Consider the following 14,417-nt stretch of genomic DNA (forward strand, 5'->3'; position numbering starts at 1 on the left):
TCTTTTAGTGTGTGATAGCAGCCAAACATAAAAAAAATAATTCTTGACTTGTTTATTCTGCCTCCCAAAGATTGCAGTAAGGCTTGGTAATACAAGTTATAGTTGAACCTTCCAAGAGGAATTTTCCTCCTTTGGGCACTTGGGTGAATCCTTCTCATTTTTCTAAAGATTCATCCGTTCACTTTATGGTATTTTTTGGTTTTGGTATAGAGGACTGAGCAGCAATTTGCCCTACCAGGTGCCATGACTAGTATCTGTTTTTGACGGTTGTATGGGTTATACATACCAGACCTGTATATAATGTTGTGACTAGCCTTCATCTGTGGTCATTTTTGGGGGGGCCTCCATCTATCAGAGAATTGTTTGTGTTTTTAAATGTTTTTAAGGTACTGTTGGTCTGTTTGCACACTTTAATAAAGTTTTCATTGTTTACAATTTCGGTGATCTCCTTACCAGCGTGTCCTTTTTCACTGTCTGTGCATATTCATTGTTTTTTGCAAGCTGTTGGATTGATCCCGACTCTATATTAGATTTTGGCCAATGGTGCCCTCCGCCTTTTGTGTATGAAAGTGTGGTTGGGCCACAGTTTTGTGCCCTTTTGAAAAGAACACAGTTGAACAAATTCCAGACGTAGTCCAGAGTAACGCTGCTGCCTCATAGTGAATGGATCCATCATGGGTTTCATCTGAATCACGTCATTCGGAGATTTATATGGAAACCCCCATGTACAGTGGGTACGGAAAGTATTCAGACCCCTTTAAATTTTTCACTCTTTGTTTCATTGCAGCCATTAGGTAAATTCAAAAAAGTTCATTTTTTTTCTCATTAATTTATACTCTGCACCCCATCTTGACTGAAAAAAAAACTGAAATGTAGTAATTTTTGCAAATGTATTAAAAAAAGAAAAACTGAAATATCACATGGTCATAATTATTCAGACCTTGTGCACAGTACTGAGTAGAAGCACCCTTTTGAGCTAGTACAGCCTTGAGTCTTCTTGGGAATGATGCAAGTTTTTCACACCTGGATTTGGGGATCCTCTGCCATTCTTCCTTGCAGATCCTCTCCAGTTCCGTCACGCTGGATGGTGAACGTTGGTAGACAGCCATTTTCTGGTCTCTCCAGAGATGCTCATTTGGATTAAGGTCAGGGCTCTGCTGGGCCAGTCAGGAATGGTCACAGAGTTGTTCTGAAGCCACTCCTTTGTTATTTTAGCTGTGTGCTTAGGGTCTTTGTTTTGTTGGAAGGTGAACCTTCGGCCAAGTCTGAGGTCCAGAGCACTCTGGAAGAGGTTTTCATCCAGCATATCTCTGTACTTGCCCGCATTCATGTCTCCTTCAATGACAACCAGTCATCCTGTCCCTGCAGCTGAAAAACCCCCATAGCATGATGCTGCCACCACCATGTTTCACTGTTGGGATTGTATTGGGCAGGTGATGAGCAGTGCCTGGTTTTCTCCACACATACCGCTTAGAATTATCATCAAAGAGGTCTTTCTTCATCTCATCAGACCAAAGAAACTTATTTCTCATAGTCTGGGAGTTCTTCATTTTTTTTTTTAGCAAACTCTATGCAGGCTTTCATATGTCTTGCATCGAGGAGAGGCTTCTGTCTGGCCACTCTGCCATAAAGGCCCAACTGGTGAAGGGCTGCAGTGATAGTTGACTTTGTGGAACTCTCTCCCATCTCCCTACTGCATCTCTGGAGCTCAGCCGCAGTGATCTTGGGGTTGCTCTTTATTCTCTCTCACAAAGGCTCTTCTCCCACAATTGCTCAGTTTGGCTGGATGGCCAGATCTAGGAAGACTTCTGGTGGTCCCAAACTTCTTCCATCTAAGGATTATGTGCTCTTGCCACAATTCTGTCTCTGATCTCCTTGGCCAGTTTTTTTGACCTCATGATTCTCATTTGGTTTGACATGCAATGTGAGCTGTGAGGTCTTATACACTGTGTGCAGAATTATTAGGCAAGTTGTATTTTGATCACATGATACTTTTTATACATGTTGTCCTACTCCAAGCTGTTCAGGCTTGAGAGCCAACTACCAATTAAGTAAATCAGGTGATGTGCATCTCTGTAATGAGCAGGGGTGTTGTCTAATGACACTAATGTGCGCTTAATTATTAGGCAACTTCCTTTCCTTTGGCAAAATGGATCAGAAGAGAGATTTGATGGGCTCTGAAAAGTCTGAGATGTCTTGCAGAGGGATGCAGCAGTCTTGAAATTGCCAAACTTTTGAAGCGTGATCACCGAACAATCAAGCGTTTCATGGCAAATAGCCAACAGGGTCGCACGAAGCGTATTGGGCAAAAAAAGCGCAAAATAACTGCTCATGAATTGAGGAAAATCAAGCGTGAAGCTGCCAAGATGCCATTTGCCACCAGTTTTGCCATATTTCAGAGAGACAACGTTACTGGAGTAACAAAAAGCACAAAAGATGTGCGATACTCAGGGACATGGCCAAGGTAAGGAAGGCTGAAAAACGACCACCTTTGAACAAGAAATATAAGATAAAATGTCAAGACTGGGCCAAGAAATATCTTAAGACTGACTTTTCAAAGGTTTTATGGACAGATGAAATGAGAGTGACTCTTGATGGGCCAGATGGATGGGCCAGAGGCTGGATCAGTAAAGGGCCGAGAGCTCCACTCCGACTCAGACGCCAGCAAGGTGGAGGTGGGGTACTGGTATGGGCTGGTATCATCAAAGATGAACTTGTGGGACCTTTTCAGGTTGAAGATGGAAGACCATTTCTTCAAGCAGTCGTACAGGAAGAAGTCGGTATCGTTCAAGAAAAACATGATTTTCATGCAGGACAATGCTCCATCACATGCCTCCAACTACTCCACAGCGTGGCTGGCCAGTAAAGGTCTCAAAGAAGGAAAAATAATGATGTGGCCTCCTTGTTCACCTGATCTGAACCCCATAGAGAACCTGTGGTCTCTCATAAAATGTGAGATCTACAGGGAGGGAAAGCAGTACACCTCTTGGAACAGTGTCTGGGAGGCTGTGGTGGCTGGTGCACGCAATGTTAATCGTAAACAGATCAAGCAAATGACAGAATCTATGGATGGAAGGCTGTTGAGTGTCATAAAGAAAGGTGGCCACTATGGTGGTGACTATTGGTCACTAATTTTTGGGGTTTTTGTTTTTGCATGTCAGAAATGTTTATTTCTAAATTTTGCGCAGTGGTATTGGTTTACCTGGTGAAAATAAACAAGTGAGATGGGAATATATTTGGTTTTTATTAAGTTGCCTAATAATTCTGCACAGTAATAGTTACCTGCACAAACAGATATCTTCCTAAGGTAGCCAAATCTAAAAAAAAACCTACACCAACTTCCAAAAATATTAACCCCTTCATGACCTTGGGATTTTCCGTTTTTCCGTGTTCATTTTTCCCTCCCCTCCTTCCCAGAGCCATAACTTTTTTTATTTTCCATCAATATGGCCATGTGAGGGCTTATTTTTTGCGAGACGAGTTGTACTTTTGAACGACATCATTGGTTTTACCATGTCGTGTACTAGAAAACGGGAAAAAAATTTCAAGTGCGGTGAAATTGCAAAAAAAGTGCAATCCCACAGTTGTTTTTTGTTTGGCTTTTTTGTTAGGTTCACTAAATGCTAAAACTGACCTGATATTATGATTCTCCAGGTCATTACGAGTTCATAGACACCAAACATGTCTAGGTTCTCTTTTATCTAAGTGGTGAAAAAAAATTCCAAACTTTGCTAAAAAAAAAAAAAAAAAATTGCGCCATTTTCCGATACCCGTAGTATCTCCATTTTTCGTGATCTGGGGTCGGTTGAGGGCTTATTTTTTGCGTTCCAAGCTGACGTTTTTATTGATACAATTTTTGTGCAGATACGTTCTTTTGATCGCCCGTTATTGCATTTTAATGCAATGTCGCGGCGACCAAAAAAACATAATTCTGGCGTTTCAAATTTTTTTCTCTCTACGCCGTTTAGCGATCAGGTTAATGCTTTTTTTTATTGATAGATCGGGCGATTCTGAATGCGGCGATACCAAATATGTGTAGCTTTGATATTTTTTTCTATTGTTTTATTTTGAATGGGGCCGAAAGAGGGGTGATTTAAACTTTTATATTTTTTTTTATTTTTTTCAAATTTTTTTGTACTTTTTTTAAACTTTTGCCATGCTTCAATAGCCTCCATGGGAGGCTAGAAGCTGGCACAACTCGATCGGCTCAGCTACATAGCAGCGATCATAAGATCACGGCTATGTAGCTGAATTGCAGGCTTGCTATGAGCGCCGACCACAGGGTGGCGCTCACAGCAAACCTACATCAGTAACCATAGAGGTCTCAAGGACCTCTATGGTTACTATGCAGAAGCATCACTGACCCCCGATCATGTGACAGGGGTCGGCGATGCGCTCATTTCCGGCCCGATGGACGGAAGCGCCGGTTAAATGCCCCTTTCTGCGTTTGACAGCGGCATTTAACTAGTTAATAGTGGCGGGTGAATCGCGATTTCACCCGCCGCTATTGCAGGCACATGTCAGCTGTTCAAAACAACTGACATGTCCCGGCTTTGATGCGGGCTCACCGCCGGAGCCCGCATCAAAGCCGGGGTTCTGACCTCGGACGCACTATCCCATCCGAGTTCAGAAAGGGGTTAAGCATGGATATTTGAGTCTTTTGGGTTGATTGAGAACATAGTTGTTGATCAATAATAAAAATAATCCTCTAAAATACAACTTGCCTAATAATTCTACACACAGTGTATAGACAGGTGTTTGCCTTTCCAAATCAAGTTATACCAGTTTAATTAAATACAGCTGGACTCCAATGAAGGAGTAAAACCATCTCAAGGAGGATCACAAGGAAATGGACAGCATGTGACTTAAATATGAGTGTCTGAGCAAAGGGTCTGAATACTTATGACCATGTGATATTTCAGTTTTTCTTTTTTAATAAATGTGCAAAAATTACTACATTTCTGTTTTTGTTCAGTCAAGATGGGGTGCAGAGTGTATGTTATTGAGAAAAAAATTAACTTTTTTGAATTTACCAAATGGCTGCAATGAAACAGAGTACCCACTGTAAGTGCTCGGCATAAAGCACAGGATAAATGTGATCCAAAATGTTATGCATAATGTTACCAATTAAAGCTTCAACTCAATACAAAAATAAAGCAAGTCCCCACTCAAGTCCGTCATCTGTCAATGGAAATATAGGGGTTTCCACGTTACTGGTAGCACAAAGGCTCTGGAAAAGCAAAATAACTACTCACCCTCCAAAAGAAATCTAGTGAATTTTGTGGTCCCAAATCCAAATTCCCCTCTCCCTTTTGAGACCCAGTGTGTCTAAACCACATTTAGTATCCACATGTTTGGCATTTCTGTAGCGATGAGAATCTGCTTAATTTACAGGTGCGTGTCTCCAGAAGCATAAGCTGGGCATAATGTACTGGGCACTGCAATGTACTGGCACTATAATGGCAGATTTGCAATTCCATCTATTGCTGCTTGTTTCTAGAAAACACCCATGGAGTTAAAGTCATCACTACACCTGTAGATAAATTCCCAGAGGGGATACATTTCCAAAATATTCTCACTTGAGGCACAATTCTGCTCTTCTGTCACTTAGGAACTCTGTATATGGAGTCCACAAACTAGTCTTGGAAAATCTGTGCTCCAAGAGCCAGATAGTTCCTCCCAAGTCTCGCCATGAGTACAGGTAAGCAGTACTGCACAGCCACCTATGGGGTATTTCTGCATTCAACAGAAATTGTGGGACAAATTCTGGTGCCATTTTTTACCCAATTTATCATGTTAAAATATAAAATCTGGGGCTAAAACAACATTTTTGTGGTAAAAATGTAATTATTTTTTCTTCACTTCCCAAAGGTATAAAATTCTGTGACACACCTGTGGTGTCAATATGATCCCTGCAACCCTAGATTAATTCATCAAGAGGTATATTTTGTAAAATCCGGTCACTTATGAGAAGTTCTGCTGTTCTGGCACCTCAGGGGCTCTCCTAGTCGGTCATGGCACCCTCAAACCATAATAGTAAAATCTGCACAATAGTATGGCGCTCCTTCCCTTCTGAACTTTGCATTGTGCCTCAAAAGTAGTTCCCGATTATATGTAGGGTATTGGCGCACTAGGGCTTCTTTTACACATACCATTGCTTTGCGGCCCCAATAGATTTCTATGGGGCTGCAAAAACGGGCTGTAATAATTTCACGGTGCGCCGAATGGCCGTGAGAGCTGTATTTATGGCTGTTAAAAAACAGCTTACGGACACGGCCCCCATTGCAAATCAAACCACCGTTGTTTTTGCGGTGCACCGTGACTTCCGGGTTTGCGGAACGCCGTTTTTTATTTCCAATACTATTTCCATAATATTGGAAACCTGAAAAATGACGATCCGCAAGTTTTTTTTGGTCCATTATTGCGGCAGACCATGAAAATTGTGGCGATACGGCCCGCAAAAAAGGCCCGCAATAACGGGCTGCAAAAAACACGATATGTGTAAAAGATATGTGTAAAAGAAGCCTAAGGAGAAATTGCACAACAAATTGAGATCTCCATTTTTTCCTATTAGCCCTAATAAAAATTAAAAATTTGGAACTAAAACAACATTTTAGTGGAAGAAATGTAATTATCCTTTCTTCTCCGCCCAATAGTATAAATTTCTGTGACACACCTGTGGTGTCAATATGATCACTGAATCTTTAGATGAATTCGTTGAGAGGTTTAGTTTGTAAAATTACATCACTTATGGGGGCTTTCTGCTGTTCTGGCACCTAAGGGGCTCTGCTAATGTGATATGGCACCCTCAAACCATTCCAGCAAAACCTGAACTCCAATATGGCGCTTTTTCCTTTCTGAGCTTAGCACTGTTCCTCAAAAGTAGTTTTCCCACACATGGGTTACTGGCACACTGAGGAGAAATTTCACAACAAATGTTGTGGTCCATTTTCTCCTATTACCCTTGAGAAAATAAAAAATTGAGTCTAAAAGAACAATTTTTTGGGAAAAATTTGATATTTTTATTTTCAGAACTTAAGATATAAAATTCTGTGAAGCACCTGGGGGTTCAAGGTGCTCACCACACATCTAGATAAATTCCTTTAGGGGTCAAGTTTCCAAAATGAGGTCACTTATGGGGGGTTTCCATTGTTTAGGCACATCAGGGGCTTTCCAAACGTGACATGGGGTCCACTCTTGATTCCAGCCAATTTTACATTCAAAAAGTCAAACGGTGCTCTTTCCCTTCCTAGCTCTGCCGTGCGCTCAAACAGTGGTATTCCTACACACATGTAGTCTTGGTGTACTCAGGAAAAATTGAACAACAATTTTGGGGGTAAATTTTCTCCTGCTACCTTTGTTAAAATAAAAAAACTTAGGGCTAAAAGATGATTTATGTGGATAAAATGTGATTTTTTTATTTTCACAGATCTACGTTACAACCTTATGTGAAGCACCTGGGGGTTCAAGGTTCTCACCAAACATCTAGATAAGTTCCTTGAGGGGTCTAGTTTCCAAAATAGGGTCACTTGTGGGGTGTTTCCACTGTTTAGCCACATCAGTGGCTCTCCAAACGTGACGTGTCTGCTCTCAATTCCAGCCAAAACGTCAAACAGTGCTCCTTCCCTTCCAAGCCCTGCTGTGTGCCCAAACAGTGGTCTTCCTCCACACATGGGTTATCGGCATACTCAGGAGAAATTGTACAACAAATAATGGGGTTCATTTTCTCCTGATACCCATGATAAAATTAAAAAAATGGTCCTAAGTAAAATTTTTGTGAAAAAAAGTTGAATGTTCATTTTTTCCTTCCACACTGCTTCAGGTCCTGTGAAGCACATTAAGGGTTAATAAACTTATTGAATGTGGTGTTAAACAGCTTGAAGGGTGAAGTTTTTAGGATGGTGTCACTTTTGGGTATTTTCTGTCATTGTCTGTTCAAATGTGAAATGGTCCCTAAAAAATGGTTATGTAAATTTTGTTGGAAAAATGAGAAATTGCTGGTCAACTTTTAACCCTTTCTAACAAAACAAAATTATGTTTAAAAAATTGTGCTAATGTAAAGTAGACATTGGGAAATGTTATTTGTTAACCATTTTTTGTGACATCACTCTCTGCTTCAACCCCTTTCTGACATTAGACATACTATCCCGTCGATGTGATCGCGTTGCTCCGTGGGTCTCCTACCTCCTCCTCCCTGCAGGTCCCGGTTCCAAAATGGCCGCGGGGGGCCTTCGGGGTCCTGCAGGGAGGTGGCTTTCAAGCGCCTGCTCAGAGAAGCCTCCCTGCAGTGCCTGTCAGATCGCTGATCTAACACAGTGCATTGCAAAGTATCAGATCAGCGATCTGTCACTATACTGTGATGTCGCCCCCTGGGGCATTGTAAAAAAGTAAAAAAAATAATATTTATCGTATTTTCTGGTGTATAAGACGACTAGGCTTATAAAACGACCCCCAACTTTTCCATATAAAATATGGAATTTGGGATATGCCCGCCGTATAAGACGAGGGTCATCTTCTACACCCAGTCATCTTATACGGCGTGTGGTTCCCAGGGTCTGGAGGAGAGGAGACTCTCCTTCAGGCCCTGGGTTCCATATTCATGTAAAAAATAAAGAATAAAAATAAAAAACATGGATATACTCACCCTCGGACGGCCCTTGGCTCACAGCGCTGCTAGCGTCTGCCTCCGTTCCTGAGAATGCAGAGAGTGAAGGACCTTCGATGACGTCGCGGTCACATGAGCGGTCAGGTGACCGCGACGTCATCGAAGGTCCTTCACTCTCTGCATTCTCAGGAACGGAGGCAGACGCTAGCAGCGCTGTGAGCCAGGGGCCGTCCAAGGGTGAGTATATCCATGTTTTTTATTTTTATTCTTTATTTTTTACATGAATATGGATCCCAGGGCCTGAAGGAGAGTCTCCTCTCCTCCAGACCCTGGGAACCACACGCCGACATCCAGGATCGCTCCCTGCACACGCCGTACCCGGCGTATAAGACGACCCCCGACTTTTGGGACAATTTTTAGGGGTCAAAAAGTGGTCTTATACGCCGGAAAATACGGTACATGTGTAAAAAAAAAACCTAAATAAATGAAAAAAAAATATTGCTCCAATAAAAACATTTCTTTATCTAAATTAGAAAAAAACAATAAGAGTACACACATTTAGTATGGCCGCGTCCTTAACGAGCTGACCTTTAAAACTATCCCACTAGTTAACCCCTTTAGTCAACACCGTAAAAAAAAAAAAAAAAAAAGAGGCAAAAACCGATGCTTTATTATCATACTGCCACACAAAAAGTGGAATAATACGCGATCAAAAAGATGGATATAAATAACCATGGTACCGCTGAAAACGTCATCTTGTCCCGCAAAAAACGAGCAGCAGCATCAGCGAAAAAATTTTAAAAAGTTCTAGTCCTCAGAATAAAGCGATGCAAAAATAATTGTTTTTTATATAAAATAGTTTTCATCATATAAAAGCGCCAAAACATAAAAACATGATATAAATGAGGTATCGCTGTAATCGTTCTGACCCGAAGAATAAAATGGCTTTATCAATTTTACCAAACGTAGATCAGTATAAGCGCCCTCCCCCTCCCCCCCCAAAAAAAAAAAAAAAGAAAAAAGAAAAAATTCATGAATAGCTGGTTTTTGGTCATCCTGCCATACAAAAATTAGAATAAAAAGTGATCAAAAAATGTCACGTGCCCGAAAATGGTACCAATAAAAATGGCAACTTGTCCCGCAAAAATTAAGACCTCACATGACTCTGGACCAAAATATGGAAAAATTATAGCTCTCAAAATGTGGAGATGCAAAAACTATTTTTTGCAATAAAAAGCGCCTTTTAGTGTGACAGCTGCCAATAAAAAAACCACTATAAAAGTAAATCAAACCCCCCCTTCATCACCTCCTTAGTTAGAGAAAAATAATAAAATTAACAAAAATTTATTTATTTCCATTTTCTTTTCCCATTAGGGTTAGGGTTGGGGCTACAGTTAGGGTTAGGGTTGAGGCTACAGTCAGGGTTAGGGCTGGGGCTAAAGATAGGGTTGGGGCTAAAGTTAGGGTTAGGGCTACAGTTAGGGTTGGGGCTAAAGTTAGGGTTAGGGTTGGGGCTAAAGTTAGACTTAGGGATGGGGCTAAAGTTAGGGTTTGGATTACATTTACGATTGGGATTAGGGTTGGGATTAGGGTTAAGGGTGTGGTTAGGCTAGGGTTTTAGTTAGAATTGGGAGGTTTCCACTGTTTAGGCACATCAGGGGCTCTCCAAACGCGACATGGGGTCCGATCTCAATTCCAGCCAATTCTGCGTTGAAAAAGTAAAACAATGCTCCTTCCCTTCCGAGCTCTCCCGTGCGCCCAAACAGGGGTTTACCCCAACATATGGGGTATCAGCATACTGAGCACAAATTGGAAAACAACTTTTGGGGTCCAATTTCTGCTGTTACCCTTGGAAAATACAAAACCGGGGGCTAAAATATAATTCTTGTGGGAAAAAAAGATTTTTTATTTTCATGGCTCTGCGTTATAAACTGTAGTGAAACACGTGGGGATTCAAAGTTCTCACAACACATCTAGATAAGTTCCTTGGGGGGTCTAGTTTCCAATATGGTGTCACATGTGAGGGGTTTCTACTGTTTAGGTACATCAGGAGCTCTGCAAATGCAACGTAACGTCTGCAGGCCAATCCATCTAAGTCTGCATTCCAAACAGTGCTCCTTCCCTTCTGAGCTCTGCCATGCACCCAAACGGTGGTCCCCCCCACATATGGGGTATCGGCGTACTCAGGACAAATTGGACAACAACTTTTGTTCAAAGTTCTCACAACACATCTAGATAAGTTTCTTGGGGGTCTTCTTTCCAAAATGGTGTCACTTGTGGGGGGTTTCAATGTTTAGGCACATCAGGGGCCCTCCAAACGTGACATGGCGTCCCATCTCAATTCCAGTCAATTTTGCATTGAAAAGTCAAACGGCGCTCCTTCCCTTCCGAGCTCTGCCATGCGCTCAAACAGTGGTTTACCCCCACATATAGGGTATCAGCGTACTCAGGACAAATTTTACAACTACTTTTGAGGTCCAATTTCTCCTGTTACCCTTGGTAAAAATAAAACAAATTGGAGCTGAAGTAAATTTTTTATGTAAAAAAGTTAAATGTTCATTTTGTTTAAACATTCCAAAAATTCCTGTAAAACGCCTGAAGGGTTAATAAACTTCTTGAATGTGGTCTTGAGCACCTTGAGATGTGCAGTTTTTAGAATGATGTCACACTTGGGTATTTTCTATCATATAGACCCCTCAAAATGACTTAAAATGTGATGTAGTCCCTAAAAAAAGTGGTGTTAAAATGAGAAATTGCTGGTCAACTTTTAACCCTTATAACTCCTTAACAAAAAAAATTTTTGGTTCCAAAATTGTGCTGATGTAAGGTAGACATGTGGGAAATGTTACTTATTAAGTATTTTGTTTGACATATCTCTGTGATTTAAGGGCATAAAAATTCAAAGTTGGAAAATTGCGAAAATTGTTGCCAAATTTCTGTTTTTTTCACAAATAAACGCAGGTAATATCAAAGAAATATTACCAATATCATGAAGTACAATATGTGACGAGAAAACAATGTCAGAATCATCAGGATCCGTTGAAGTGTTCCAGAGTTATAACCTCATAAAGGGACAGTGGTCAGAATTGTAAAAATTGGCCCAGTCATTAACATGCAAACCACCCTTGGGGGTAAAGGGGTTAAAGGGAACCTGTCACCCCGTTTTTTCAAGAAGAGCTAAAAATAGCGTTAAATAGGGGCAGAGCTGTGCTTTACATTAGTGTATTTTGGAGCCTTTATTCCCCACCTATGCTGCCGAAATACCTTTGTAAAGTCGCCGTTTTGTGCTGTCACTCACGCTGGTCAGGTCATATGGGCGTGGTGACAGCGCTGTTTCTCCCCCAGATCTCCGTTGGTGGCGTAGTGGTGTGCGCATGTCCAAGTGACGAATCCACTGCGCAGCTTGAAGGAAAATAGCGCGATCTGCACTATTCAGCCGTTTATCGGTGGGCGCGGCCATCTTTGTGAGGCCGCGCGTGCGCAGATGGTTCTTCTCAGCTTCCCGGGGCTTCAGGAAAATGGCCGCGGGATGCCGCGCGTGCGCAGATGGTGATCTCGGCGACCGTAGGATAGGTCATCAATATCATATCCAGGAGTACTAACCCGAGGGGCGAACTCTGTTTCAGGAAAATGGCCGCCGAGATCACCATCTGCGCACGCGCGGCATCCCGCGGCCATTTTCCTGAAGCCCCGGGATGCCGCGCGTGCGCAGATGGTGATCTCGGCGGCCATTTTCCTGAAACAGAGTTCGCCCCTCGGGTTAGTACTCCTGGATATGATATTGATGACCTATCCTACGGTATGTATAGGTTATTAGGGTATCAATATGTTGTGTCTGGACAACCCCTTTAACTTTGTACCTGACATCTGAGTGAGTTATTTCAACTGATAAACCCTTATTTCCTTTACCTTTCACGTTTGTATATTCAATCTTCTGCTTGATCTTGACTTGCTCTGTAACATATAGTGTTGTCTGTGTCAACACGAGATTCCGAGGCCGAGTTTTAAATCCGTTTCTGTCATACTTTATTACTGCAATGCCATACTAGGATATAGGGACAAAATGTTATCTCTACAAAAACTAAATATTTAATAGTAAGCAAAGTTAATTTATAATAATTTGTTTGCATATGAAAAGAAACAAGTCAAACAGGAATAACTGTCTATTTCACGTAACAATACACTTTAATAAGAGCTTTAACAGTACAGCAGGTGCACTCCCACTCTTCATTCTGAAGGCCCTGGTCGCTTTTTGGCCTGCATCCTACAGAATGACAGGGTGATGGAATGGCCGAGTCCTGAGTGGGGGTAGAGTGACGCGATGATCTCACTGTGCACGGAATCTGTTGTGCTGTGCACGCCCCAGCACAATGACATCACTGCGTTGGTCTACCCACACCTTTCCACTGTTTGCCAGCAGACTCGCAAGGGGTTAGATGAGTATATGATGCTTATTTTTTATTTTAATAGTACTTACCAGGGTACTGTGAGGACATCATACAGTGTGGGGACTAATGTGGATTACATCATACAGTGTGAAAGGCATTAGACTGTGTAGAGGAAGTGTACAATGTGGTGGGACATTATACTGTGTTACTTATGACTACTTGAGGATAAATCCTACAGTGTGAAGGGCATTATACTGTGTATGGGGGAGCTATGGGGGCATCATACTGTTTATAGGGGCATTATACTTTTTGCAGGGTGATACTATGCATGGGGAGTTTGGTGGACTTTATACTGTGTGACAACTAGTGTGGGTGGCTATCACACAGTGTGGGAGGGTCAGTACACCGTGTATAGGAAGTGTGGTGGGAGCGTTATGTTGTGTGACTACTGTGGGGCCATTATTCTGTGTATAGCGGAGTTCTGGGTATTATACTGTGTATAGAGGAGTATATTGGAGTATTATACTGTGCATAGGGTGCTTTGAGGGTATTATACCTTGCGAGGATTAAAGTTGAGTCCACCATACAGAGTAGGGGGCATTATACAGTGTATAGGGGAGCTGTGGGGACATGTATAGAATAGCTATGTTGACATCATAATTGGTATAAGTGAACATTGGGGGCCATCATACTATGTATAGGAGAGCTTTGGGCCCATTATACTGTGTACACTGTAGTTGTGGGTCCATCATAATCTGTATAGAGGTGCTGTTGGACTAATCATACTCTGTATAGGGGAGCTGTGGGGGCATCACACTGTGTTAAGGGAGCTGTGGTGGCATCATGCGGTATATAGAGAAGTTTTACTTGAGGAGACTTAGGGGACATTATCACTATGCCTGTGGGGATTTACTGAACATTATAACTCCACATGGAGGGACTTGGGAGACCTTATTAAATGTTAAGTGGGCACATAAGACGCATTATTGTTATAAGGGCACCCAGAGTTTTGTAATAGTGAAATGAGGCACACGGGGCATTATTACTTTCTAGGTGCAAAATATGGGCACGGTTTTCTAGAGCACTTACACAGGCTATTAATATTTTCTTGGAGGGGGGAAATTTTATAACATAGAGGATACAAATGAGGTATTTTACTTTGTAAGGGGCACTGTGATGGGCATTATTATGTGGGGAACTAAGAGGAGCACTATTTATGCTACACGGGAGGTCCAATAATAGGAAGAAATATTGAAGGCTTAGCATAAGACTTTAGCGCATAACTTGGGCGAGTGCAGTGCGAGAAATAAAAATTGGATGCCATATGGACCATCCGTATGGCATCTGATTTTTACAGATACATTACAGTTCTGTAAGATGGGGAACTGTAAATGATCCTGTAAATTATTAATAACCATGTAGTA

General features: G+C 41.7%; 1 protein-coding gene across 1 annotated transcript in view; it reads right to left on the reverse strand.

The window, feature by feature from the left end:
- Positions 1–14,417, reverse strand: part of MYO1H (myosin IH) — a 209,884-nt gene that overhangs the window by 22,238 nt on the left and 173,229 nt on the right. The window contains exon 27 of the mRNA XM_069759473.1: positions 12,515–12,650. Coding sequence (XP_069615574.1) covers positions 12,515–12,650 — 136 coding nt within the window. The remainder of the gene's footprint in view (positions 1–12,514; positions 12,651–14,417) is intronic.

Source organism: Ranitomeya imitator, chromosome 1 (assembly GCF_032444005.1).
Source record: "Ranitomeya imitator isolate aRanImi1 chromosome 1, aRanImi1.pri, whole genome shotgun sequence".
NCBI lineage: Eukaryota > Metazoa > Chordata > Amphibia > Anura > Dendrobatidae > Ranitomeya > Ranitomeya imitator.